This window comes from Acytostelium subglobosum, assembly GCF_000787575.1.
Source record: "Acytostelium subglobosum LB1 DNA, scaffold: scaffold41, whole genome shotgun sequence".
NCBI classification, from domain to species: domain Eukaryota; phylum Evosea; class Eumycetozoa; order Acytosteliales; family Acytosteliaceae; genus Acytostelium; species Acytostelium subglobosum.
In genome coordinates, this window is record NW_012236492.1 from 82,696 (window position 1) to 110,450 (window position 27,755).

At 43.1% G+C, this 27,755-nt stretch overlaps 12 protein-coding genes across 12 annotated transcripts; 6 read left to right on the forward strand and 6 right to left on the reverse strand.

The window, feature by feature from the left end:
• Nucleotides 1–853: 853 nt before the first annotated feature.
• SAMD00019534_123510 (hypothetical protein) lies at nucleotides 854–4,545 on the forward strand (the record flags this gene model as incomplete). The annotated part of the gene is made up of 10 exons (XM_012892412.1): nucleotides 854–1,761; nucleotides 1,912–2,084; nucleotides 2,160–2,617; nucleotides 2,682–2,934; nucleotides 3,017–3,123; nucleotides 3,190–3,258; nucleotides 3,335–3,483; nucleotides 3,550–3,962; nucleotides 4,033–4,350; nucleotides 4,421–4,545. The coding sequence occupies 10 exons, from the start codon at nucleotides 854–856 to the stop codon at nucleotides 4,543–4,545; spliced, it is 2,973 nt and encodes a 990-aa protein (XP_012747866.1).
• Nucleotides 4,546–5,137: 592 nt separating this feature from the next.
• SAMD00019534_123520 (hypothetical protein) lies at nucleotides 5,138–6,806 on the forward strand (the record flags this gene model as incomplete). The annotated part of the gene is made up of 4 exons (XM_012892413.1): nucleotides 5,138–5,312; nucleotides 5,378–5,737; nucleotides 5,807–6,114; nucleotides 6,321–6,806. Coding segments are annotated over 4 exons (1,329 nt in total), but the record flags the coding sequence as incomplete, so codon positions are not given.
• A 380-nt stretch (nucleotides 6,807–7,186) lies between these two features.
• SAMD00019534_123530 (hypothetical protein) lies at nucleotides 7,187–7,670 on the reverse strand (the record flags this gene model as incomplete). The annotated part of the gene is made up of 3 exons (XM_012892414.1): nucleotides 7,187–7,276; nucleotides 7,333–7,431; nucleotides 7,512–7,670. Coding segments are annotated over 3 exons (348 nt in total), but the record flags the coding sequence as incomplete, so codon positions are not given.
• Nucleotides 7,671–8,433: 763 nt separating this feature from the next.
• On the forward strand, nucleotides 8,434–9,132 carry SAMD00019534_123540 (hypothetical protein; the record flags this gene model as incomplete). Its single annotated transcript, XM_012892415.1, has 1 exon — nucleotides 8,434–9,132. One exon carries the CDS (start codon nucleotides 8,434–8,436, stop codon nucleotides 9,130–9,132), a length of 699 nt encoding a protein of 232 aa, XP_012747869.1.
• Nucleotides 9,133–9,832: 700 nt separating this feature from the next.
• SAMD00019534_123550 (hypothetical protein) lies at nucleotides 9,833–11,713 on the forward strand (the record flags this gene model as incomplete). Its single annotated transcript, XM_012892416.1, has 3 exons — nucleotides 9,833–10,423; nucleotides 10,528–10,876; nucleotides 10,932–11,713. The coding sequence occupies 3 exons, from the start codon at nucleotides 9,833–9,835 to the stop codon at nucleotides 11,711–11,713; spliced, it is 1,722 nt and encodes a 573-aa protein (XP_012747870.1).
• A 164-nt stretch (nucleotides 11,714–11,877) lies between these two features.
• On the reverse strand, nucleotides 11,878–12,406 carry SAMD00019534_123560 (hypothetical protein; the record flags this gene model as incomplete). Its single annotated transcript, XM_012892417.1, has 3 exons — nucleotides 11,878–11,912; nucleotides 11,981–12,161; nucleotides 12,251–12,406. The coding sequence occupies 3 exons, from the start codon at nucleotides 12,404–12,406 to the stop codon at nucleotides 11,878–11,880; spliced, it is 372 nt and encodes a 123-aa protein (XP_012747871.1).
• A 243-nt stretch (nucleotides 12,407–12,649) lies between these two features.
• Nucleotides 12,650–14,443, forward strand: SAMD00019534_123570 (hypothetical protein; the record flags this gene model as incomplete). The annotated part of the gene is made up of 5 exons (XM_012892418.1): nucleotides 12,650–12,784; nucleotides 12,861–13,128; nucleotides 13,197–13,251; nucleotides 13,318–14,196; nucleotides 14,278–14,443. The coding sequence occupies 5 exons, from the start codon at nucleotides 12,650–12,652 to the stop codon at nucleotides 14,441–14,443; spliced, it is 1,503 nt and encodes a 500-aa protein (XP_012747872.1).
• Nucleotides 14,444–14,529: 86 nt separating this feature from the next.
• SAMD00019534_123580 (hypothetical protein) lies at nucleotides 14,530–15,462 on the reverse strand (the record flags this gene model as incomplete). The annotated part of the gene is made up of 1 exon (XM_012892419.1): nucleotides 14,530–15,462. The coding sequence occupies one exon, from the start codon at nucleotides 15,460–15,462 to the stop codon at nucleotides 14,530–14,532; it is 933 nt and encodes a 310-aa protein (XP_012747873.1).
• Nucleotides 15,463–18,441: 2,979 nt separating this feature from the next.
• Nucleotides 18,442–20,858, forward strand: SAMD00019534_123590 (hypothetical protein; the record flags this gene model as incomplete). Its single annotated transcript, XM_012892420.1, has 6 exons — nucleotides 18,442–18,527; nucleotides 18,609–19,263; nucleotides 19,347–19,517; nucleotides 19,589–19,777; nucleotides 19,863–20,049; nucleotides 20,119–20,858. The coding sequence occupies 6 exons, from the start codon at nucleotides 18,442–18,444 to the stop codon at nucleotides 20,856–20,858; spliced, it is 2,028 nt and encodes a 675-aa protein (XP_012747874.1).
• Nucleotides 20,859–21,017: 159 nt separating this feature from the next.
• On the reverse strand, nucleotides 21,018–22,104 carry SAMD00019534_123600 (hypothetical protein; the record flags this gene model as incomplete). The annotated part of the gene is made up of 4 exons (XM_012892421.1): nucleotides 21,018–21,553; nucleotides 21,634–21,769; nucleotides 21,865–21,913; nucleotides 21,992–22,104. 4 exons carry the CDS (start codon nucleotides 22,102–22,104, stop codon nucleotides 21,018–21,020), a joined length of 834 nt encoding a protein of 277 aa, XP_012747875.1.
• A 743-nt stretch (nucleotides 22,105–22,847) lies between these two features.
• Nucleotides 22,848–23,908, reverse strand: SAMD00019534_123610 (hypothetical protein; the record flags this gene model as incomplete). Its single annotated transcript, XM_012892422.1, has 4 exons — nucleotides 22,848–23,040; nucleotides 23,130–23,397; nucleotides 23,515–23,687; nucleotides 23,781–23,908. Coding segments are annotated over 4 exons (762 nt in total), but the record flags the coding sequence as incomplete, so codon positions are not given.
• Nucleotides 23,909–24,337: 429 nt separating this feature from the next.
• Nucleotides 24,338–27,612, reverse strand: SAMD00019534_123620 (hypothetical protein; the record flags this gene model as incomplete). Its single annotated transcript, XM_012892423.1, has 4 exons — nucleotides 24,338–24,877; nucleotides 24,956–25,486; nucleotides 25,556–27,247; nucleotides 27,343–27,612. 4 exons carry the CDS (start codon nucleotides 27,610–27,612, stop codon nucleotides 24,338–24,340), a joined length of 3,033 nt encoding a protein of 1,010 aa, XP_012747877.1.
• Nucleotides 27,613–27,755: the final 143 nt, after the last annotated feature.

Consider the following 27,755-nt stretch of genomic DNA (forward strand, 5'->3'; position numbering starts at 1 on the left):
ATCTCCTACTGCAGTCGGTCATCAATCAGACATCAACTCAACAATCCATCCACAGAGCATGTATTATAACTCCACTCTCTCTATCTCTCAATATATCGCATACCTCCACCAACAAACCCTATTGAACTTTACGGAATAAACAACCTTTAACCGATGGGAACCCCAACACAACAGACAATAATAATACGACAATCTTTGACTTCAGTAGCAGAGTAACTTAATTAAGTTAAATAACATTGATGATGATCTTCACTGCTTTAGTAATTTTGATAATGACTCACCTACTCACCTGGGTAATGTCGTTTGTATGTCGCTCATTTCATTGCTACAAAGAGCCAGCCCCCTATGTCCACCCATTCATTGGTTGTTAAGGTCTTTCTTTCTCCTGATGGTGTCTTGTTGTTGTTAACAAAATTGAAATGGAAAGGAGGACCTATCTACACCCCTCCACAACATGCTCGTGCACATCTTTTGCTGAAGGAGGAAACAACAACTTTGGGAAGAGCTGAATGAACCAGGTTTGGTGTAGTCTATCGTCAAATTATGTGTTTGTTGTTTGTGTGTGTGAATGACAAAACAAAACAAAACAAAACATCAACACAACAACATCAAGAACAAGAACAAGACAATCTCCAAAGCTTTGATTAATAGTTTCAAAGAGGTTAAACAGTAACTAGCTAGTTACCATAATAACAGATTAGGACAGGAGACAAGGGAAAAGATTGCAATAGAATAAGAAAGAAGAGGCTTCGTTACGATCATCATCAGTTCTTCAAGTCATTCCATTATAGATCGATCCACCCATCATCATTCCTTGCTTCCTTTTACACATTATGGACAAGGTACTTCTTCAATGATCATGAACATCATCACAATGTTGCCACCACCAGATAATACTACTACTGTAGCGGGGCTTGTTACCAATGCCAATGCCACCGCTTCATCTTCCTCTTCATCATCCTCTTCTTCATCTTCATCATCCGATCATCGATCAGTACACAACAGCATCAATACATCAGGTGGACTACTTGATAACAATCAACAGCAGCAGCAGCAACAACAACAACAACAACAGAATCAACAACTTTTACTTAATCTAAACTTGATTGAACAGGTGTTACAAACATTGTTCAATCCTCCAACGGGCGGCAATAATGATACGGCCGCACACGTGCAGAATGAAGCCAACCGATGGCTGATGGACCTGCAGCACAATCCCAATATAATACCATTCTGTCTCGAGTTGATCAAGCCCGAGCGACCGTTCTTTTCGCAGTTCTACGGCCTTCAGACACTGCACTCGACCATTCACCATCGATGGGAGACGTCGCAATGGACGGACGAGCTTCGCTTCAGCATCAAGTCGGCAGTGTTCACCCGCTTCCTGTTGCTGGTGAACGATGCACAGGTGGCACCAGTCTTCTTGGCCAAGCTGGCGTCTGTGCTGGCCGCCGTCATCGTACACAGTGTGCCGCGTCTCTGGGAGGACCCGGTTGGCGACTTTCTGCTGTTGATGTCCACAAACAATGACCGCATGATACGTGGCTCTATCGACGTGCTGACCATGCTGCCGCCAGAGTACGTGTTGGTCAAGCTGAAGCAAAACAGGAGGAATGCACTCAAGGAATACCTCTTGCACAGCTCAGAGAGTGTGATCATGGCCATCACCAGCGCTCTCATGAACAACTCTACGCCAACCTTCCAGAACAAGGCCCTCATCATCCAATGCTTCAGATCATGGGTCATGTATACAAATTCAAAGTATGGATCACAACGATCACTCCACTCATCATCCATCCCTAACATGATCCTCTTCACTCCACACAGCACATTGTTAAAGGCCAACTTCCACACGACTATATTCAAACTAATRRTGGATACACATTCCAATGCATTGATCCCATCACTCAGTACCATGTGCGACCTGATCAACTTCCACACCTATGTGTCGCCACTCTCCAACCGTGCACCTGTCGTTCAAGGCGAGAGAAGCTTCGACGAGATCAACTATGATCGACTGATCATTCCCATCATTCGCAAGCTGGTATCACTCAAACAACTCTTCAATCAAAGTTCAATCATTCGTAAAGTATCTGGTCGATATTGGTCACCTGCCCTGCCCATCGCCTAACCAATCAATCAATCACATTCAAACACAGCACAACTATCATTTATATTCAGCGCATTCGCAGAGATTGTGTCACAGATCGTAGAGTGCTATGCACCTCTTATAATGGACGTCACCAAGCAGGATAATAGACAGTTGATGCGATACTTGTTGGATATATGCGCGCACAGTGATCGCGAGATGTCTGAGTTCACGTTCGACTCATGGGTCTACATGACAGGACACATCACAGAGTTGGCGAGCGAAGATGTGCTCGTCCGCTTCCAACGTATCTACGCCAAGCTGCTCCAGTCTTTGATGCAGCATGCCTCATTCCCCGCCAAGGTGGACAGGCCCGATGACAACATTGTCGACGAGATATTGAGCTATCGCAACGATGCTAGCGATGTCGTCAACGCCTGTCTCGAGATCATTGGAGAGGAAGCCTTTGTACAGTACATTCATAATCTAGTCCATAACGAATGCAAGACTTGGCAGTCGTTTGAAGTTGTACGTACACCTCCTGCGACACGACCGACCGACCGACACAATCACTGATCATTCACACTCATAGGTCATACATATATTCCGATCGACTCATCTGGAAGCATCTCAATTGCGCCAGAGTAATGATAGCACTGGCAAGATGATGGGCAGCATTATAATACGCACGTTGACCACTCGACCACATTACATACTCTCCAACACAGTGTTGATGATGCTGGAAGACTACAGCCAATTCATTACGACCAATAGCGAGTTACTTCATCAATGCTACCATTACATAACATCACTTGTCCAGCATACAGAGACCTGTTCATTGGCATGTAAGTTGTGTTGTAGTCACATGACATGATCACTCAATCAATCAATCCAATTACTCACTCTATCATGCCTAACGCAACACAGTGAGGACACTACATGTCTTTTGCCAAAGACACGGAGACCGACTGTATGACAGCATAGACAACTGTTTGAACCTCTGGGAGTCAATGATGGCGGCAAAGACAGTAAAGGTATGTTGGCCGCAACTATAACATCAACGTCAACGACACACAACTTAACACTCTACCTGCATGCAGCCTGGCGACCAAAAGTCACTCATTGAATCCATCCTCTTCCTCTCTTCCTTTGCCAAGCATGAGACACATGTATGTACATCTCTCAAATAGCATGTCCAACATTCAACATCTGACTAACTCATCAATCAACCAATCAATCAAACAGTCCAACAACATTTTCCAACGACTACTATCGCCAACTATTGTAAATTTAAAGACTGCTCTTGCCCAAGATCCCCGACCATCACTGCATCTCAGTGCCGACAAGAAACATATGATCATCGATCGATTATCTGTTCTGGAGTCTGGATTGAAGTATGTGTATTCTGATGATTGAAGTGTGATTGATGCTAACCCGAAACAACAATCAATAATATACAGGATACCAGCGCAATACTTCACGATATACAAAGACTTTACAAACAATATTCTACCTCTGTGCGATTCTGCTCATGATCTGTCAATCAAATACAGGGACTTGGACATATTGGAGTCAGTTTGGCGCGTACTCTGCAGTGTCCTACTCACAATGAGTGAGCATCAAAAGAAACAGCAACCACAACAACAACAGCAACAACAACAACAAGAACAACCACAACAACAACAACAGTATATCAACTTGGAGAAGATTGTCAACTACTTTTTGGTGGACATTGCAACCTTTCACATTCTCACCAACTCTGCCTACGATTCACTGGAGGCCCTGCTCACTCATTATAGCTGCTCCTGCGTTCCACTACTCTCGGAACCAATCAACAACCTGGTCAATCACTCATTGCCACTCATTGCCAATAGTAAGTGATTGTATAATTCAATCACTCATTCAATGTACCTAACGCACCACAACATAATCATAATCATCAGACAACAGTGGCAGCATACCAGTGACGACAAGGTTCTACAGAGTGATGACAAAGATATTGATGAAGTGCCACGCCATGTTCTATGCACTGCCCAATGTGTTGAAGATCGTGGAGTTGGCAGTGGTCGCCATGCTCAATATTGAGCGCGAGTCAGTCATCAGTGTACTGGAGTTCATCGAGCAGTTGTTTGTGCGATTCCCACACGAGTCCCTTGTTACCAACTACAGCTCTCACGTCCTCTCCTCCATGTTCACTGCCATCTCCAAAGACTCCACCAAGCTGCTCACAGAGCACTTTGCAAAGACACTCTATGCATGGTGTATGTATGGCCCTGATTGGAACGACTGAACTATCCACAACTAACTCCTTCTCCCCCTTCCGTTGACAAGTCAAAGCACACTCTGGTGAAGGATTCAACAAGATTGTTCGCGATAGTGTTAAAGAGGCCAAGTGGCTTCCAGATGACCTGACGCCCAAGGACAAAGAAAGACTATCATCAATTCTATTAAGGTAAGTTGGATACCGGCTCATATGGAATGCGAGAGACGAAGCGTGCACAGTGCCAGATATTAACAAATTAATATCATCAATCACATGAACACCCTGTTATTACAACAATGATCCGAATGGACAGCAACCGAGTATTGAGCAGTGAACATCGATTCCGGTCATTGGTTTCGGACCTCTGTGATTATTGCAACAGCCAACAGCAGTGGCAGGCGATCACCTCCTATGATGTCGACATTAAATAGGACCAGTCCTCACCTTCCTCCCTTCCCCCACCCCCTCTCACAGGCGTCAAATGTACATGATCAGATCAAAACGCGTGTGATGCAAAAGACGATTCTTCTGCGGGTTTGTCTTGATTAGGTTGGAGTGTGTTCTGGCACGTGGAAATTTCCCCAAGTGATGAACTTTTTGTGGGATCTCTTGCAAGTACCGACTCTTTCAAGATATTTACAACTATAATTTATTCGATTTAATGTTGGTCTCTCCTACTTCCAAACTACATTCAATGTACACTGATCGGGTACCATTCACTCACTCACTAACGTTCAACATTATAATCATTCTGCAAACAGTAGTAGTAGATCAATCATACTAAAATATATATATATAATAATACGATGAGATTATATTTATTAATATCAGTATTCCTATGCTTTGGAATGATGGCTGATGCCATGAATCCAAACATTGTTGTCGATGTCAACACAAAGAGATACTTGGACACTGATGGAAGAGAGAGATACTTCCATGGTGTCAATGTTGTTTATAAAAGTATGTTTTATCAAATATTTGATTGATTGATTGATTGATGCTAACTAACTAATGAACTATTGTAGTCAGTCCTTATGCACCTGGTTTGGAGTTTGATGTCTACCAATCATTTGGACCACAGGACATGCAGTACTTGCAGGACTGGGGTTTGAATGTTGTTAGACTAGGAGTGATGTGGGCTGGTGTCGAACCCGCACAATCAGTGTACAATCAGACTTACTTGTCATACATGAGACATCTTGTAGACTTGATGGAAGGCTATGGAATATACGCTCTACTCGATGGCCATCAAGACCTCTTCTCCGAGGCCTACTGTGGTGATGGTGCTCCAGCATGGGCTGCCAAGCCCAAGGCCAAAGAGGCCTTCCCCCTACCATTGGCCGCACCCTATCCATTGGACAATGTTACTCACTTCCCATCAAGAGGTATGTAATAATCATTTGATTTATTGATTGATGTGAATGATCATAACTCACTAACAATTATCTAAACAGAGGACTGTAACAAGTTGGGCTGGGCAGATTATTATGGAACTATTGCATGCTCTGGAGCATTCCAATCATTGTATGATAACTATGAAGGAATACAAGACTCATACTCTGGATACTGGCAGCAGATTGCCACAACATTCAAGACCAGTACCAATGTGATTGGTTACGAATTGATCAATGAACCATGGGCTGGAGATGTCTACACTGATCCCGAGATCCTAATCCCAGGTGTTGCCGACAGGAAGTACCTCCAACCATTGTACGACCGTTTGAACACTGATATTAGATCAATCGATCCTGATGTATGTATCCCAATCATTCATTCAATCCAAGTTCATGATCTAACACCCCATAATAGCATATCATCTTCTTTGAACCAATTCCATGGGATGACTTTGGAACTGGTCTGGAGCATGTGCCAGGTGGAGATCAGTTTAGGAACTTGAGCGCAATGTCATACCATTTCTACTATGGTCCAGAGTTTGATATTTATGAGACATTGGACGTCCGCTTCTTGGACTATGATCGTCTTGGATGCGCTGGATTCTTGACAGAGTTTGGTGAGACCTCTGGAAACTCACCATCAGTCATCGAATCATCCACCAAGATCATGAACGCCGTGGAGACTTACAAACAAGGATGGATATTCTGGAGTTACAAGGACTTTATCCCTGGTGACTATGAATCATTCTTCTACAACGCCAGCGGCCTGCCCGACCCAGTGCGCGTCAAGTTGTTCAGCAGGACCTATGCCCAAGCCGTCGCCGGCACCACTGAGAGCACGGGATTCGACTCAGAGTCTGGAAAGTTCTCCATCACCTACACGATCAATCCAAACTGCCAACTCCCAACCGAGATCTATCTGAATGAGGACATCTATTATCCAAATGGATACACTGTCGAGATTGTTCCAAATATGATCGCCAACTACACCTCCACCACCAATCGTATCTTTATACACCATCAGCTGTCGATTGCTGAGCCAGTGACTATATCAGTCTATCCAAACTAAACTAAACTAAACCAATGATGATCGATTGATCGAGAGAGCCACACACACTGTTGTGATGTGACCATTCACAGATAAATGTCTTCGTTGACGTCGTCTTTGTTCGTCTTTGTTCTTCTTTATTCTCCAGCTTGTTGGAGAGTGAGTCGCTTCCAACATCCACATGGTCCACATTGCTTTTGGATTCGTTGTTAGATTGTTCGTTCGTTCGTTCGGTCACTGTCATCTGACCTTGGGAGAGGGAACCAAGGGGTGTGAAGCCATCGCCATGTCAATGTTATAATGCCAGTGAATGAATGTACAGAGTTTAAGATAGGTAGATAGATAGATAGATAGGATGGCAGTTGCATTACCAGCACATATACTCTCTCTATCTATCTCTTCTTGAAACCAAACTTCTTTCTCTCATAGAATAGATCTGTCTTTGAACTACCCAGGTTAACAATCTTGGGGCATCCATCTCTCTATAGTTTGTTGTTAGTAATCTGATTCATTATGTTGATTATGTAGTATAACTTACATCTTTCTCCTGTGTCGTGCATTCCTTGCAGTAGTAAGCATCTGATATACCTACACCTCCACATATAACACATCTTCCTTGGAATGTACCATAGTTACACTGTAGTAGTGATTGATTGATTGATTGTGTTAGTAACATCATCATAATTTACATTGGAAGATGGTTTGCTATGTACATACCTCATCACATATTCGCACCAATGTCGAGGGCTTGACATAAGAATCGCATACAACGCACTTTCCATCACACTTCTCGCATAGACGACCAATGGCAATGCCAGGTTGCTTCTTGCACATAATCAAATCGGGATCTACAAAGGACATACATGTCAATATCAATCATTCCATTCAATCAAAAGGAGTAGTTATAGGTTATAAGGTACTTACGATGCTTTGACATTGTTGTTTTATAATTCCTGTAACTACACAGATACTAGATATATAACAATATATAAAGGATGATGCTAGCTACTTGTATGCTTATTGACAATGATGGAGTTGGATGTGGAAGTGGGTACTCATGAGCAACTTCACTTCTCGATTTTTTGTCAGTGGACACTCTCAAAGTTCATTCATTATTCATTCGAAGACATCCCTTTACTTCCCTTCATTCACACAATCAATAGATCAATCGGTCAATGAAGTCTGTCCTTTTAATACATGTATTAATAAGATTGAAAGGAGCAGTACCCATCATGATGGACATAAATATATCAAAAAGAAACAAATGTTAATATCTAACATGATATCATGATCAATTGGGACGATAACTTAGAGTTCAAAGAGTGACACACATCAAGTAGGGCACGATGACGATGAATGCGAGGCTACACAGCCAGACACAAGCAAATACATATAGATTCTATGAAGGCCCTCGGTAGCCCAATAACTAGATAGGTGGTGGAGAAACACTAAACTGAACATCAGTATCCCTGATTCAGCAGTTGGGTAAATGCTTTGGCTTGATCATCGGTCGAAAAAGTTTGAAAGTTGATCCTTTGAGAGATATTTGGTGTGTGGACACGTCTTTTCAATCATTCATTCTGCTTGCTTATTCTCTCCTCCTCCTCATTATCTCTATCACCTCATTATCTGTATAACAATGACTCTTCCCGACTATATGACCGATCGCAACGCCGTCCTCAACGACGAGGGTGTCAAGTGGCGCCACGGAGAGGCGCCCGTCTACACCAAGGCCAACACTCTGTATGATGAGCAGCGCACCAATGTCCACGCCACCGACTCGCTCGAGCATCTCGTCGAGAACCTCGTCAAGAACTGGGAGAAGGAGGCCTCCTTCAAGATTGATGCCGCCGACTGGCGCACGATCGACCACAAGGTCTACAAGTTCTCGACCAACGGTGGCGAGTGGTCCACCGTCGAGGATGTGCTGCGCGTCGGCACCTACAACGCCCTGCTCGGCGAGACCCAGTACTACTCGGCCAAGAACACCAGCTTCGAGGAGTCGCACCAGACCTTCCGCGAGTCGCTGTGCAGCGGCTTTGCCTGGGAGTGCCTCAAGGTGTACTCTGGCCCACCCATCGTCGCCTTCAAGTGGCGCCACTGGGGCAACTTCTCTGGCAAGCTCCGCTGCCCAATGTCCAAGACCGAGCAGATTGTTGCCGAGCCAACCAACTCGCTCGTCGAGATCTTTGGAATCACCGTGGCTCACGTCAACGCCCAGTTCCAGATTGAGAGTCTCGAGACCTTCTACGACCCAGCCGCCCTCTTCAACCAGATGGTCAAGGGCAGTCCCTCTGTCACCACCTGTCCCATCACTGGTCAATCCGCCACCAACTAAACCCAGCCGCGTCCGGCCTGACTCCTTTCAATTTTCCAAATATATACACCATCACTTTGATGTGATATTTATTTCGTTCCAGAGATCAAATTATGATCAAAATCTTGTTTCTTCATTGGATGGATTAGGTAAGGTTCAACATCGAGATATTCTTCGGACTATCATTTGGAAATCCACCTCCTAAATGTAGGTAATATCGTTCCAAATCGAATACATTGAAGGTTGACCCAACTTGATATTCTCTAATATTTGTATATGATTCTTGGCCCATATAATGAATTTGTTGAAACTATAGATTGATAACTTTCTACATTGTTCATTGCAACCTTCATGCAACCCACCACACACAATGGTTGCAAAGGAAACGACACTTTTTTTGCATGGCTTGTTGTGTTTGTTGCAAGCCAATCAAACAGTGTCATCATCCCAATCATATTATTTACAACAATACAATGAATAGAGATAACAAACATGATGTACTTGGTGCATTGGCATCAGCATACATTCAAAGAAAGATATATACTTATACAGGTATTCAATCATTTATTCAATCAAAGTCATTCAATCATACTAACCTGTCAATCAAACTTATAAAGAGAGATGTGAAACAACTAGAAGAGAGATTGCAAAGGAGATATGGAATACAGAGAGATGTTATAAGGATCAATTGAATACTATTATTGAGTTATTCTTGAAGCCAATGTTGATGTTGGCAAGACAGAAACAAGAGGATGGATCAAATGATAATGTGAGCGGACTGACAGAGACACTGGTGCACAGCATATTCTCACACATCGAGAGTATACATCATCTATGTACATTGCTATTCGATCAACTTAGTGCTCGTGTACTTGAATGGCAGCCATCGTCCAGCATCGCCGACATCTTCCTGGACATGGGCCCTTTCTTCAAATCATATAAACAGTTCTCTGAGAACTATACCACCGCCACTGAGACACTGAAACAGGTCAAACAGAACTCACCGGCACTGGCCGTATGGCTACGGACACGCGAGAAGGAGGCACGTTGTAGATCACTGGATCTTGGATCATTGTTGATTGCCCCAATTCAACGTGTGCCAAGATATATTCTATTGTTGAATGCAATGGCCAAGGTGACAGAGTCCAGCCATCCGGATTACAGGCGATGTCAAGCGGCGGCCACATTACTCAAATCAATAGTCCAAGTGATCAATGATGGAATCCAAGAGGATGTAAACAGGAAACGACTAATGCAACTTCAAAGTCTAATCGAGACCTACAACAGGTATCTTCCACAATTGCCAATCGAGGTATGTTTGGAATCGTTCCATTCAATCAATCACTTTGGAACCATTCCACTCACTCAATCACATGATCACATGATCATTCACTCACATCCATGCACTATTCATAGAATCTTGTGGAGCCACATCGAAAGTTGATCAAGGAGGGAAGATTACAGAAACAATCAATGCGCGACAGATCGATCCAGACACGTTTGGTATACCTTTGCAATGATTATTTGATCACAATTACACCATTGCCATTGCCAATTCAAACTGATTTGGGAAAAGTTGACAAGATGATACCATTGGCAACTGCATCCATTATAATAGACTCTGAAAGCGATACATCATTCTACCTTATCAGTCCAATCAAGAGTCATCTATTCATATGCGACACTGCCACCACTCGATCACATTGGATACTTGAGATACAGAATACCATCTCCAACCTGGTCGATTCCAATCCAATGTTCAAAGGTATGGCTCTCACTCAATCACAATCATTTAATCAATCACTAACTTAATCAATCAGAACAACGCAATCAATGGACTATTGAGCATCAGAATGGAAAATGGATATGCGTGCCAAAGGACAAGGGAGTGGCGCCAGACACTTCCGCGAACACCAGTCGACTGAAGAAGGTGTCACCAACCTCACCAATACCATCACCTAGGAGGAATGATAATGTATATGTACACGAACCAATGGTCAAGACCAACACTTATTATAACAACAACGCGACAACTACACAAATGGAGAACTTCGTGGCCACGAGGAAGAGTCCAAATGCCGCCATTGATGTGCATGCCCAACAGCAACACTTGGGGATACCAGACGACAAGGAGTGGGTCGTGGGAGTCAAGGTGAACAAGATATCGGCACAATCACTATCTGGATACCTAAGGCCGCCAAGTGGAGGCAACATCAATCAACAACAATCAGCAACTACACTTCCAACATCTCCAGACATCTCAAACAACGACGACAACAACAGAAGCGACAACAACAACAACAAGGAAACATCATCATCAATCGATCAATGTACCGTAGATGACATCAAGGTGACCAGCATGCCAATGGAGAAGCTTAACTTGGACAACCTGCCAAACTATGATGATGTGGATAGCGATAATGACGACTACAATGACCAAGATGCTAATGGGAACAGAGGAGATGATGTGGACTTGTCATCATCACTAAGTAGTCTTCTACCAAGTAGACGACGAAACGTAGTGCATCTCCAAAAGAATGACAAACTACAACTACTGAAAGACCTATCTGGATCAAGCAATGTACTGGAGTCTCTAATGTAACATACTATCTATCTATCTATCTATCTATTTATAAACAATCGATCCATCATCATTCCATCGCATATCCTGTGATGTTGATGATTGAATGGATGGCCAGAGTGTGATGGGGGCGATCAGTCCTCACTGTCGCCCTTATCTCTCAGCCATCCTATTCCATACCATCATTATTCTTGCTCTTTCTCGTCATCCAATGACATGTCTATTTGAATAACAAAAAAGTATTAGTATTAGTCAGGCATGTCATGATTCATGGATTGTCTAACCTACCGTATAGATCTTGTGGCGATACTAGTATTGACTTTACAATGTCTACCAGTCGTTTCAGCTCCTCTGGCTTGGCATTCGATATCAGAACATTGGCGTAAGTACCACCTGGCAGCAGTAGTTCAATTGTGCACTTGCCATCGTTGACAAAGTTGGTGTATATCTTTGATACACATTCCTCTAACTAGTTTGTTTGTTAAAAAGAGTATGTATGAATGAGTACAATGATCATTGTCAGATTGACTGATTGATTGAATGAGTATTATTATGTACATTGAATATGGTTGGAGTACTCTTTGGCAACTCCAATACTATCTGTTGTGTCTTCTCATCACGTCGCAGTATGACACCTTTCTTTGATGGTCTAGTAGCCTTTCGTTGTTGCTGTAGATAGTCAACAACAACCTGACAAATTATCTTTATAGGCATTGATTGTTGTACATGTATCTTTGTTGTTATAAATTGTTAGAATGAAGTGGTAGTCGAACATAAAGCGCCAAACAGACCCAGGTCAAGTTCAATTTGAATTTCAAACAAAAGGATCTAGACCAGGGGATATTTGATGGAATTGGGAAGTTTCACATTGATAGTATCTTTGAAGTCAAGTACAGACAAGACCAAATCAGATAGTAATAACATATGTATCAACAAATAGATCAGAATCAGACAAGTATGGCAGATATTGTATATAGTGCTGAATCAGAAGAGTACAGCAGAACAGAGATCACTCTGATGCAGATAGAGGCATCATGGCTGATAAAGAAAGAGGTACCTGTTGTCTGTAAACGTGTAAAGAGGATATTAGAAGTATGTTGTTAAGTGATTGATAGTACAACAACAGAAGTACAAGGTATACTGACTGACTACACTACATGACATAAAGAGATGTGTAAACTTGTTGAGACCAGATACACAGAGTAGCAAGGCACAGAGTGATAATGTTGATGACTCTACAGCGACTTCACAGACATCATCAAATACAGTGGACATTAATAATATATTCTTCAATGCCAAGACTGCCACTGCTTCAATCCCATCATCTCTCGGTCTAAATGCAACTAACCTTACATCATCAAGAAGAGGCAGTTCAGACACTAGAGCAATCGATATGTCGGCAGCTTGTAATCAAGTCAACATTGAAGAGTTGGATGGTATGTTATATGAATGAATGATTGATTGATTGATCATCAACTAACATGTTTATTCAATCAATCAACAGACATCTATCAAGATCAATCAATCGAGAACAAACCAATCAATATTGATACTCCAGAGTATGTGTACCTACCCTATCGCGATCATCGTCTTACTGTTACTAACGCGATCGTAACACATCTTAGGGGCACAAGAGGTACATTGCATATCAATGGATGGCTAGTAGAGTCACCAGAGTTGATGATCAGGTTCAATAAGCCTGCCAAACAGAACTACACTGTGCCAGTGTACAAGACATTGATCAATAAGTCACATCCATGGAGAATACAACAGATACAGAACTCGAACAACTATCTCCACTTGATCCTCACAGAGATCAACAGTCTGCTCGTCTTTGCCGAGTCGTACACTCCACTCGACAGCTATCAATTGAACAATCATCATGGTCATCCAGGCAATCACCTGTCATCTTCATCCTCATCATCAACCATCTCTCAACAACAACAACAACAGCACGCTCAGGCACAGGCTCAACAGCAACAGCAACAGTCTCAGGGACTGTCCGCCTCGCAATCTGGATGGGTGCCATCGGGCATGAACAAGCATCACAGCAACAGTCTGCCCGAACTGCACTCTCTTGTGGAAGCATTCGGTCGCATCAGTGAATGGCTGCAGATGGCACGCGATGAGCTGTTGCTGCCCAGTCGCAACGTGTTCCCAAACACAATGTACCAGCCAACGGTGTTGCAGCCTCCCCTCCCATTCGAAATCAACGTAAACCTGACTGTATCCAACTGCGAGCTGGTGTTTAGCGTCTATGAGCTGCACATCACATCGACGCCGCTGGACGGTCAGCGCGGAGCACAGAATCTTGCCGATACCAACAGTCCATCAAAGTCATTGCGCAAGTCTCAGAAGCTGCAGCCGACACTCTCATCGTCGTCAAGCTCCCTTCAGCTCTCCAGTGGGTCAGTGCCCCGCTCATCGTCGCCCGCATCCGGAGACTCAACAGACGCATCTAAAGAATCTCAAGAGACATCTCATGCTCACAATATTCCACCATTGTATGTACACTTAAGTGTTGGCGTGCACTGCAGTGCGCAGCAGTTTATTAACCATTGTCTATGTATCAATTTCATTACTAGCCAAACAACCAAGGGAGGAAGTGCTCAATGGGTCACAGTTATCGATCACTCTGAGTTTAGACAGGCCATTCCAACACTTTTGACCTCATTCACTCTGTTGACCAATGCATATGATATTCTTGCCGATCTTGGTGAGAAGTTGTTGGTTCTATCCAACGTCAACTGAGCGAGATCCATGAGCAATGAAGTCGACAACATTATTATTAAATATCGATGTGGAGTGCAAGTGCATCATCCATTTGTATCTAACATCTATTCTTCATCCTCTTCGTCTGAGCCATATTGGAATAATGATGCCAGTGAGTTTGAGTTGGTCTCAGTCTTTGTTGACTTTGTTGGTTGTTGTTGCGCCACTGTCTCTGAATCTGTTGTCTTTCTCTTGTTGCCATTGTTGTTGTTTGATTGTGTCTTTACAATGTTTAACTTAACAGCTCCCAATATACTAGTCTTTGGTTTCTTGTTATTTCCACTGCCATTGCCATTGCCATTGATACTGCCAAAGTTATCCAAGTCATCGGTCAATGGACCATCCATCTCATCAATACGTTTGATTACATTAAGTGTTGTTGACGATGATGATGACTTGTTTCCAAATGTCTCTTTGATCAGCTGCTCATCCTGCTCGGCCAACGCCTGCTCCATCTCCTCTTGCTTCTTCAGACTGTACTCCAACAACTGTTCATGATCAATCTCGGCATTCTTTGAATTGAGATTGCGTAGCTCGTCCAGTGCATCCATGATCTCCATCTCTCGCTTCGAATCAACCGTTCTATTCTCCAATGCCTTCATTGCGTCGTTCTTCTCCTCGTCCTCGCGCTGAGTCCTGTCTGTCCGCTCCTCCTCCGTCTCCTTCCAGGGCTCGTAGTTTCGCGTTGCACCCGACTCACAGACGTAGTCCGAGTTCTTGGGATCTGTCTTTATCGCCAGCTCTGCAGCGCATCTCTTGCAACGTAGATAGAATCTGAATATCTTGATGCCAAGGTATGTATCGTCTAGTGTCTCCTTTCTCGAGTTGAACTTTGTTCCACGACCAATGTACTCTCCACAAGTATTGCATCTAATACTCATTGGCAACATCATAACAACCTTTATCGTTCCACTCTTCTTTACACCCTTTGCCCTTGGTATCTTGCTTGGGTCAAAGTCCGGTGGATAATATTTACTTATAACTTTTCTTTCTCCCATTCTTTCTTATTCTCTCTATTTATATATCTATATATATATATATCCCAATAGATTATCTCTATCTCTATCTGTTGAGTTTGAAAATGAAAAAGTTCAACTTGTCACTTATTTTTGAAATTTATTCAATGGTTTATCTCAAGTTCAACATCAACTCTGTTATTCCCAGTCATTCTGGGTTCCAGTAACAAAGGTAAATTATCCATCCAATAGTACTATTAATGGTCGTCATGATAATTGTGTTTCTATTGTTGTAGACTTGGTGCTGAGGAAGAACTTATATTGGGATCTAATCCAAAGATGTTGGTCTTTGAGATGATGTTGATGTTTCTTAGCATCCACCAATCAATGAATTACTACCTTGATTGTTAGCAAGTTGGAAATCTATAATAGATGAGACTTCTCTTCATCGGTGTTGTGTTCAAATCTCTCAACAGATTAGTTTGGTCCAAAAGGATGGGACAAAGAACACCAAACTACAACAAATAACATCGATACTCATAACGAGCGATACAGAAAGAAGATGGCAGATCCAGGTATTGCAACACTTGATGATGACGGGGATGGGCATTCAAACACAACTGGTGGAAACAGCAACATTGTGTTGCCCCATCTAATACTCAGAGAGATCATCTCCTATGTGGAGTCCAACATTGACTGGATCAGCTTTGTGCTGGTCTGCAGCCGATGGTTCAGAGAACGAGACAAGTACCTCGAGTTTATAAGCAACATGTACGAGGACTACGAGTCGCAATTCTACATTCCCGGACCCGACTATAAGTTCTATTGCCACTCGTTCTCCAAGCAGGTCTACCAGTGGGTCAATAGCTTGGGCCTGTGCAAAGGTACATATCTTCACCATATCTTTACATGTTTGTGTTTAACAATCGATTAGATTCATCATCATCATCAACTAACCAACATGCACACCTAGGCTTTCGGATTCAAGGCTCAATACCTGAACACATCACACGCATAAGTCTCTCTGAATACCCTCACCTCGATTTGAAGCCTGGAGACATTCCCACGACCGTGACAGAGGTTTACATTGAAGATTGTGGCGAACTACCTCTGCCAGGTGTTCTCCACGACAATATCTCTATTGTTGACATCTTATCACATTTTGAGGATGATATCTTTTTAGTTCCTGGGGCACTCCCTCTCAATGTCAAACGTCTGGCACTTCAAAAGCGACAACCTCTCTGGTGGGGTTCAGTACCTTCTCATTACCTTATGGACTCGATCACTGACCTCACACTAGAAGGATATCAACTTCCAAGTCGTCTTCCAATGTCTCTCAAAAGACTCAGCACTGATCATCTGACTGGGCCACTTCCAGATCAGATCGAGGAGTTGGTTATAATATTAGATCAACACTTCCTCCCTATACAACTTGGATGGCTACCTGCTTCTTTGACCAAGTTGTTGGTAACTCACACAACCCTCGCAAGCCACCCTCAGAGCGATCAACCATTTGGTGCGCCCCCTCAAATTGGCGTGTTTCCACCATCATTGCACACTTTGGAACTGACTGACTTCAGCCAATCGTTCTCAGTTGGTGTGCTTCCACCTTCACTTCGCACATTGCATCTTAGATGCGACCAATTGCAAAAGGACATCCTCCCCAACTCACTTTGCACATTGCACCTTAGATGCGACCAATTGCAATTTGGCATCATCCCCAACTCTCTTCACACATTGTCACTTAATTGTGAACAAGGACTAAACGACGGAATAATTCCTGAAGGACTAATCTCTCTCGATTTGGCATCCAACTCCTATCCCAACTATCTCCCGTCCACGCTGAGGCGACTTGTACTTTTCGGAACACAAAGTATTCAACCAGGATTGATACCTCATTCTGTTCATGAACTTCAATTGCCCGACATTTTTTGATAACAAGCTAATCTCTGGGTGGTTACCACCTCTGGTCACCAATCTAGTATTTGGTAGAATGTTCAATAGTATGATTGAGCCAGGACAGATCCCCGACACTGTTATCTCGCTCCGATTTGGCTCTATGTTCAACCAGCCGCTCATCTCTCATTCACCACCAGACCCAACTGCGTCACAAACTCTCGGATATCTCCCTAGCCAACTCACCAGTCTATTCTTTGGTTATTCCTTTAACCAACCAATCCATCCTGGAGTGATCCCTCCCACGACAACAATGCTCGTATTTGGTGATAATTTCAATCAACCCCTGGATCCAGATTCATTGCCTCGATCAATAACCTCACTTCATTTCAGCAGTGGATTTAAACAATCAATTGGATCACTCTTTGGTGGTGACTGGTCGTCTATGCATACACTCACTATTCCGTGGAGGGTGGACCCTCCATCTTCTCTCCAAGCATCAACCATTAATCTCGTTTCTGTACACGAGGAGGGTTTCCAAATTCCAATAAGGTTCCTTAATCACACTCAATCAATTGGACTAGGGCGTGACCAATCCATTCAACGTTTGGACAACAACTATGCATTTTACCTCACCAGCAACTTGGTGAACTGTGGTGTCATTTCGATTGACAACCTGGCGAAACGTACCTTTTATAGTATAAGCAACTTTTTTTATTGATACCCTGACCCAATGAAAATCATGCCGAATTATTACTTTATACTTCCGACCACAAACATAATAACAATGAATATCGGATTATTAATGTTAATGAATAATAATAGACCCTAAAATAGAGTATAATAATAAGAATCATGGATAACTTATTTGTTTGATTTCAGAGACACACTACAAAGTTCATTTTGAAAGTTGTTTGGCGCGAAGAGGTGGTCAACCTTCATTTCATTTCAATTTCAGAATCGACTGGTGAGTCGTAGATATAGAAGGATACAAGAAGTATATCTTGGCAAGTGATAGAGAGATAGAGTGCCACAACCAAAACATCATCATTAGTTAGTTATTCAATCATAGACAGATAGACAGGTATATAGACAACAAACAATATAACACAGATCCATGACAACATGGTGACTTTATCTGAGGACGACTTCAACAGTCTATCACTACAAGTTAAAATACCATCTAGCTCATTAAAGACATCACTTCAGACGTATGCATCATTGAATGAATGAATCGAATGAATGAATGATAACTTACTCATTGACTTTATCATTGATACATATATATATAGCCGACATGGTATAAACAATCTGTACCTACATGTACTCAAACAGATACTCAAACACATACGTGACAGGTACGACACGAATGTTTCCATCACTGGCAACAAAGATGTCATTGTAGAAAGATTGGCAAAGTTGGTAATATCGTCGTCTACATCATCTTCATCGGTAGCCGGCCTATCTTATCATGTACCCCGTACACGTGTTCAAACACCTCGCTATGGTACACCCGTCACGGCCATCACCAGAAAGAGGACATCATCAGGTAGCAGTAACGGCAGTAGCAGTAGCAGTGTCAGCAGTTTATATCCACTACCCAGATCATCTATACTAAAGAGCATTGCAAAACTCACTGCAAAGAAGACGGCGGCGCCTTCACCGGTGCAGGGCATCGAGTGGAAGACATTCACAGACAATCAATCGATCCTGTTCCAACATGTCAAGGCAATTGGCGAGTACAAGATATGGAAAGGATCCATTGGGACCGAGGCAGAGTTCAAGATCGACGACGAAGTCTTTCCAAAGCTCAGAACGACCAAGGAGCAACAACAACAAATCGATGATGAACTGTTCATTCACGTTCGTCTTGTCAACCAACGCTCAACCGTTCTACCCTATACCAGTGACATGCACTTGACAATCAATGGCAATCAAGTGGACTTTGTATGTTCCTCATTCAATCATTCAATCATTCAATCATTCAATCACTGACTCACTCATTGGCCTCTCTCAATCTCTATGTATAGCCACACAATGTACGCAAGCCATCAGGATGCAAAGCACCTTTAATATTATTCAAACCAATGGACATCACAACGTACGTCAATAAGGGTCGTAACACATTGTCTTGGAAGTCATCAGTCAAGCATCAAGGATACATGGTGGTGCAAGTTGTCAAGAGTATACCAATGGATCAGGTAATGTCACTATCATTCATTCATTCATATGACATCTTATTCTTACAATTCAATCTAACAATCAAATGTAGTTGGTTGAACAAGCAAAGAGTAGAGAGACAAACAGTCAAACGACAGCACTGTTACAACCAAAGAATGCTGATCAGGACATTGAGGAGCTATCATATGACATCTCTGCTCGATGTCCACTCGCCATCATGAAGATTTCACATCCTGCAAAGACAAGTAATTGCAAACACCTTCAATGCTTTGATTTAAATGTAAGATAAGATGGACCATGGTCCCCATGGATGTCTACTCAGCTCTTCCGGACATGTACTAACTATCTTCCCCTACCTTATAAAGTATTTTATAAGATTCTCCTTCCAACAGCAGATATGGAACTGTCCCGTATGCCAGTGTCAAGCACCACCAATCAGTCTTGTCTTTGACAGCTTCACCAACAACATACTAAAGCAGATCCCAGTCGACTGCTACAATATCACACTACAGCCAGATGGTTCGTGGAAGACATCATCATCTGAGCATCAGTGTAAGTATTTCATTCATTCAATCAATCATTCAATCAATCAATCTTACGCCATTGCCACCCCCAATCTAGCTATCAGTGTGGAGGCCAAGGCATCATCAGGGTCAGTCGAGATTGATCTTGATGCATATTCTCCAATCGATTGCAATTATATGGACGATGCATTTGATGTGGATGCAGATGATGATGATGCCGACGATGTGGAGCGTGCAGACGCAGACGCGGACGCGGATGCAGATGTAGATATAGTAGAGGATCAACCAATGACTGGCAGTGACCCAATCAATGAAGACATGGCCGTTGGTTGCGACTCATATGACGATGATGATGATTACTACCGCACAACCTTCAACAACAACGACAACATGGCCGCCACCAGCTCCGACAGCAATGAGATCATAAACGACGACGATTACAACGAACCCATTGCCATACAAGATGATATCAACAATTACAACCTTGACAATAACGATCCATACGACGACGACGACGATATTATGAATGGACCAATTGATCAAGATGACCCTCCTCCAAGAGCTTCTTGGGCGAAACCTTATATTCCATCAACGCCTAGCACTCCAATATCCAATGGAAATGGAACAAGATCAACAACAACGACACCTCAACAACCACCAGCACAACAACCAGCACAACGATCAACACCATTACAACAAACACAGTCACAATCATCATCCACGACGACCAACGGAACACCTCTCAGATCATCTTCCAGTACATTTGGAACACCAACAACCTCCACCTCCTGGATGGATGTCGACTCATTCATAGAGATAAGCGATGACGACACTTGATCCATCCATATATAAATCATTACCTGTATATATATATTTAACTGATTGATTGATTGATTGATTGGAAACAGAGATTACTTGGCGTAGTTATATTGTTTAATAATATGGTATGATTGGTTTGAATGAGTGTGTAGGTTGACTCGTGCGCGCGCAGTCTATTTAAATCTGTTGGTATGAGCCGGTCTGACCTCCAGTGCCGGTGATCTTGCCCTTGATGAAGAGCACTCCGTCCTTCAACAAGCCTGGGAGGGTGTCCGACCAGAAGGTGACGTTGGGGAACAACTCCTTTCCTTGGAGACCGCGAACCTTGTAGTTGATGATGATACCGGCAACAATGTACACTGTGGCCGAGCACAGCAGGATGATGACAAAGATCCAGCCGCCGCCAATTCCTCCCTTGTGACCGTTGTCGCCTCCAGAGGTCGTGCCGCCAGTGGTGGTGCCAGAGGTGGTGGTTGGACCAGCAGAGGTGGTTTGGCCGGTGGTGGTGACACCAGTTGTGGAGGTGGTGCCGGTGGTTGGGCAAGCGAGCTTGCTGTTAATGGTGATGGCGTAGATGCATGGTTGAATCTCACCAGCCGAAACGACAGTGGTTTGTGCCTGACTGCACTGCAGAATGAGTGAAGTTTGTCTGATTGACTTGGAGCAAGCAGCACCATCCTTGTAAGTGACCTGAGCACCGCTTACGCCGTTTGCTGTTGTAGTATTATATAAATATTTTGGTTAGTTGATTGTTTGTTTGATTGATTGATAATGAATGATTGATTAAACATACGCAATCCCTGCCATGTGGCAGTCTTCAAATGACCACAATCAAAGTAGCTGGTGCCAGACATTTGGCAAGCAGCAGAGTCAACGTTGTTTGCCTTCTGTGTACAGATCTGTGCAGTTCCACAAATGTTGAAGTAGTACTATATTATGTTTGATTAATGGATTGAAAGTTAGTGATACAATGTCCAATCAATTGAGGGATGATAATCATAATCATTGCATATACAATACATACTGTGCTGGCTTTGGATGTGTTGGTGTAGGTATACTGGGTGTTGTTGTACCTATTATGATGATGTGATATGAGTGTCAATCAAACATTCAATCATTAGATCGATCAATGAATCAATCATAATACATACATGGATGAGAAGTCGTATTTAGTTGCGCCATTGCTGTATTGGCAGTTTTGACGCTGTCCAGCAACAAAGGACAGGGCAACGAGCACCAGGAAGACACAAAGAGTCAATCTCATTTTCTTTTATATATTTATAACTAACTAACTAACTATATATTGAGATAGAAACAAAGTAATATGTGTGTAAAGTTGTATCTATTTGCATTAAGCAAAGCGAATCAATAATGAGGAGAGTCCAGAGATGGGAGACCAGGATGCGCCAAGAGAGTATCAACAACAACAACTTTCACTAACAAAGTGTTCTTGACCAACCTGATCACTTGTTGTTGTTTAAACTCACACCCTAGTTATGTGCGAGGGTCCTTGAGCCCCGCTACTACTATGAGGCCTACACGATAAGGTAATGCGTTTGATTAGTGGTGTAAAATTAAAATCAACAACAATCTTATTTTATTTTCATTTTTTTAACATTTTTGTCCAAGAGATATTTATCAAAAGTGATTTGTTTTTATTTTGAACAGTTCAACAGAATGTTCAGATTTGATTGACCAACAACAAACTTCGGTATAACCCAAACTCCGGTATCTATCCAGAGTAAGTGATGATCATTGTAAACAATTTATTCGTGTAGCCTCCCCGACACTGATTACCATCTCCTACTCCGTTGAGATCCATCTAAAAAGAAAGGTGAAGATCTTTGTTGGTGTGGAGCAAGGACACCACTATGCCACTTGAGTTACATTCTAGGTCATTATGATTGGAATATTATATTATTTGTTTGAAACAAAGAGAGATTTATTAAATTATTAATATATTTATTATTTGATTGAATGGATGGATGATGCAAAGTAATTGATTTAGACTTGTTGGTATGAACCATTTCCACCTGATCCAGTGACCTTGCCCTTGATATAAAGGACACCATCCTTGATCAGTCCTGGGAAGGACGACCAGAACTCAATGTTGGGGAACATCTCTCCTCCTCTCAACCCACGAACCTTGTAGTTGACTCCAATGCCAATGCCTATGTAAAGAAAAATTCCAACCAAAAGCCTACATAAATCATTTGATTGGGTTGATTGGATGGATAGTCAGTAAATCAATCAATAGTGGGCCCACACTCTGTGTTTGAAACAACATACAGGATGATGAATATCCAGCCACCACCGATAAAGTTTGATTTTGGACCATTGCCACCACCAGAGCTGCTGCCGCCACTGCCACCACCTGGACAGGCAAACTTGCTAGTCATTAGAATGTAGTAGTTACACTTAATATCACCCTCGGTGGCACTGACAACGGCTGTTGGTTCATTCGAACATGTCAATCCAACGTGTGTCGTACGCTTAACACCGTTTCCACAAGGATTTCCATCACCAACGTATGTAACTGTTGCACCCTTTCCAGATTCTATGTTTGTTGATTGATTGAATGAATGATTGATTGAATGTGTGAGTCGGTGGAATAGTTCCATCATCAATCAATTGTCTGTATGATGGAATCAATAAATCAATCAATCAATCTTACCAAGGTCGCTCCATGTAGCTTGATCCAAACTTCCAGTGTCAAACCATGATCCACCACTGATCTGACATGAGGCAGTTCTCACTGACATGCTGATGCAGCTGTGTGCCACATCACAAACGTTCCAATAGTATGTCATCTTTGGTGAATTCGAGTTGAATACGTATGATGTTGCGCTAGGAGACAATGATGACGTTTAGTGTGAGTATGAACGAACATCAGATCTTGTTGACCACACACACACATGTGAACACATTAGTATGACATACTTGACCATTCCAGAGAAATCGTACTTGTCACCCGATTGTGAGGTGTACTGACAGTTGCTGGCTGCAGAGGCCAAAGAGGCCAAAGTGATCACTACCACCAATAGTGTGATAAAGATCCTCATCATCATTCTAAAAATGTTGTTGTTGTTGTGTTTTGAGCTCAACAAAGAGAGATAGATAGAGATAGAATGTTGTAGTTGTAGAAGCTGTATTTTACAAATGAATGACCAACCCTATCCTCTATTACGTTAACATATAGTTAATGTATGTTGGTGCGTGTGTAACCTTCCTTTCTGTAGGTGTGGGTCAGCTCTTGGATAGTCAGTAAGCCGAGGTAGGTCCACAGCAGCTCATTAAAAAAATCACACCAATTTCGTCGTGTTGTGCAAGCCCACCTCTTTTTCTTGCGAATGATCAACAAGATCTTTTTTAGACCCCGATCACCCATTGCTTGTTAATCAAATGATGGATGGATGGTGGGTGGTGAAGAGATAAATGTTGGAAATATATGTTTAAATGTATATATATATAAAGGATATGGAAGTGCACTTGATCAATTAACCTTGAGTGCCACGACAGAGTTTGGAGAATGCTTGGACGTAGAATCGATAGTCGACCTTGTTCTCGTTGACGTGTTGGATCTGGCTGAGGAAGACCTGCTTGTCATTGTGATCGACAACACCTTCCAAAAATGTCGAGTTGATCAGAATACCTGCGGCCTCCTTACGGAACACTGTTGGGAATGCAGTACCATATGCTTGGAGCAGCTCAGCAACGTTTGGAATAATACTCGCTGGGAACACCGTTGACAGGCCAACCAAAAGATTGCCAATCAATTGTTTTCCATGATTCTTGATCACTGTTGCAACTGCTTCTTCGAATGGATTTGATTGTTGTTGTTGTTGTTGTTGTTGTAGTTGTTGTTGGAGGTTGTTGTTGTCCATGTTGCCATTCTTGAGTAATAATATGGATGACAGCAGTGAGAGACAATGTCTGCTGGTAGTAACATCATTTACATCCAATATGTTATGTATAATATATGTTGACAGTGCTGTGATGATATTCGGGTCTACACAGTTGGGTGTAGATTTAAGTGACTATGATTGATTGATTGATCGGAATGAGTGAGTACAAGTTTGGATCATTGTTGGATTGAATGATTGTATGATACATACATTCTGGATGAGATGGAAATAGTCCTTGGTGATATCTGATCGAATGGAGAAGTTGAGATGATATTGTGGCTCAATGGGATAGTCTTTGAGGGGTGGGAGACATGCTGTCTCATTCTTGAGTAGAGTGATGGTGGTGGCAGAGATCACTCCAATTGCATCTCGCAGTTTGATCTCGACGTCTGGTGTGGGCTTGCTACCAGTGTTGACGGCAGAGACCACCTGAAGCAGCTGTGGCTGGGGATACTTGGTGTAGGCTTCAGTGGCCTGGCCCAGAATCTCATTGACAAAGTCAGACACTGCACTCCTACAGTAGAGCAAGGCGCCACGGTATATGCTGGCGATGGATTCAATCACCTCGCACTCTGATGGGTAGAGCTTTAGCAGCTCTTTCAGCTGGGGTATGATCGTGTGGAAGAAGGGGAACAGTGGATGCTTCTGGATGTCATCATTAATGTCATCGACATCAATGATACCTGTGATCTTTTCATAAATCTGTAACTGTATCTTTAACAATGGGAGTGAACTACCAGGCTATGTGATTGATTGATTGAGTGAGTATGTATATCATTGATTGAATATGATATTGATCGCTGAACCTACAGTATTAATTGTCTTGTTTACATTCTCAATGATTGGTTTCAAAAGTTGTTGGAATGGTACCATCATTGAATCGGCATCAGGTATTACATGAATGATATAGATCAAAGCTTGATAGACTGTGACAATGGCTGGATGTGATTGATGAGCCATCAAGTGTGGAGTGCTCATGTCCAGGATGGCCTTAATGATTGGCGCCAGCTTGAGCTGACACTTGCGATTGATTGCAATGTTGAGCAATGACTGCGCGGCGGCGGGTAACAGCTCCATCGACGCCAGCGCCGATATGAGATCGGCGATCACCTTCTCGAGAGCGCTCTTGTCCATGTGCAGATAGTTGGAGAACTTGCCAATGAGCTTGATCGATGTCTTGAACAACTCGAGTGACTTGACCGGGATAGTCGGGATGAGGTGCAGAAGAATGGGCACCATCTGCGTGCTGTCGCTGCTGCTCATGCCCTCGGACAGCGTGGAGATGTACGACAGCGTCACCTCATAGTGCTGCCACTCCAGCTCGTTGTTTTGCAGGTCGTTCTTCAACTGCTCGATCAGATGTTTGATAAAGTAAGTGCTGTCGCGAGACAGAGCAAACTGCTGTATGCTGGCAAGCATCTCGATCGAGTTGCTCCTGAACTGGTGTATCTGGCAGATGTCGGCATGGCCGCGCTTCTTGCATGGGTACATTGATATCTGTCGGAATCGCTTCATTATGCTCAAAAAGATGGACTCGAGCAGCGCAGGCTCCAGCATGAGGTACTCTGGGTGCGACTTAAAGTCGTCGAGCAGGGGGAAGAGCAGATCGCACACCTCCAGGTTGCCCAGTGATATGATGCTGATCAACAATTCAAAGTAGCGCTTGATGAGTGGGGGCGTCAACAGAGTCGAGTTGTTCGCCAACATCACTTGTACCAGACAGTTGCAGATGGCCTTGGCGCTGTTGGAGTCGTCCTCCTTGATGGCCTTGGCGTAGAACTCTGGCATCACACATTGCAGTCGATCGGCAATGGCAGAGTACGCGGCCTCAATGTCGTCCCTGAGCTTCGAGCTCAGGTGGCCGAGCGAGTTCTCAACCAGTCGCGTCAGTGATTCAAGCAGTGATGGGTCGGCAATCGTCATTGCCAATGCCATGTTGAAAGTGTCGAGGAGGAGCGACGCCGACGTGGGCAGCATGAATCGCTGCCAGAGGCCCTGTGCGCGAATCACCATCTTTGGTACATGTATCTGCAGCTTGTGCTCGGCCAGCGGCAGATGCTGATGGTTGGCCGCGATCTCCAACAGATAGCGGTAGATGTGGTCGATGAATGAAGCAATGCTGCCTTTGAGCGCTTTGAACTGGTTGCACGGCAGCACGTAGCTGCACAGCTCTTCGGGCAGGATCGACAGAAACTCGAGTACAAAGGGCAGCATCTCGACGCGCATGTTGGCCAACGGGTGCTCGATCGATGGGCTGCACATCTGAATGATGTTCTCGATGGGCGAGCTCCACAACGCCGTGCCATAAGTATGCATCGCAGTGATACTCAACACGACACACATCCTCTTTGCTACGATGCCCGTCAACTTTGCTCCACTCTCCGACACGACTCCAACCACAATAGCCAACACACGCTTCTTCATATCATCAGGTAGATGTGACCATTCACTCTTTAACTTATTCTCCAAAGTTGATGCTCCAAAGTATTGTAACTCAACAACCTATTTTGTTATGTTTGATTGATTGATTGATTGAATGAGTTAGTTAGTATGATTGATTGAATGAATGAATGTGGACATGTCAGGGCTAGGCTTACATTCGACTCAAGTATGAGTTTGGGACAGAACTCCCATGCGACAGGTAGTCGTTGAACTTGCATTAGCCATGTCTGAGCATAGTTTCTCATCTTCTCATCAGTTGATTTATATAGTGCCACTAAAGCCTGTGATATGTTCTCCATTGTAGGTTGAGGATCTACCTCTGACGTCTGTGTAGGTGACAAACAAGAAGCTGTCGCAGCAGCTCCACCTGTACCTGCGACAGTCCCACCTGCACCATTACTTCCATTACTATGTTCTGCTTGCATTACTACTATCTATCTATATATATATATTCAAATATGATCAATGTATCTCTATCTAACTCTATTTGTGTAGTGATACAAGTATGAATGAATGAAGAAATCAAAAGTTGTGTAAAGAGGGGGGGCCTTCTCGAACGCGACTCTTT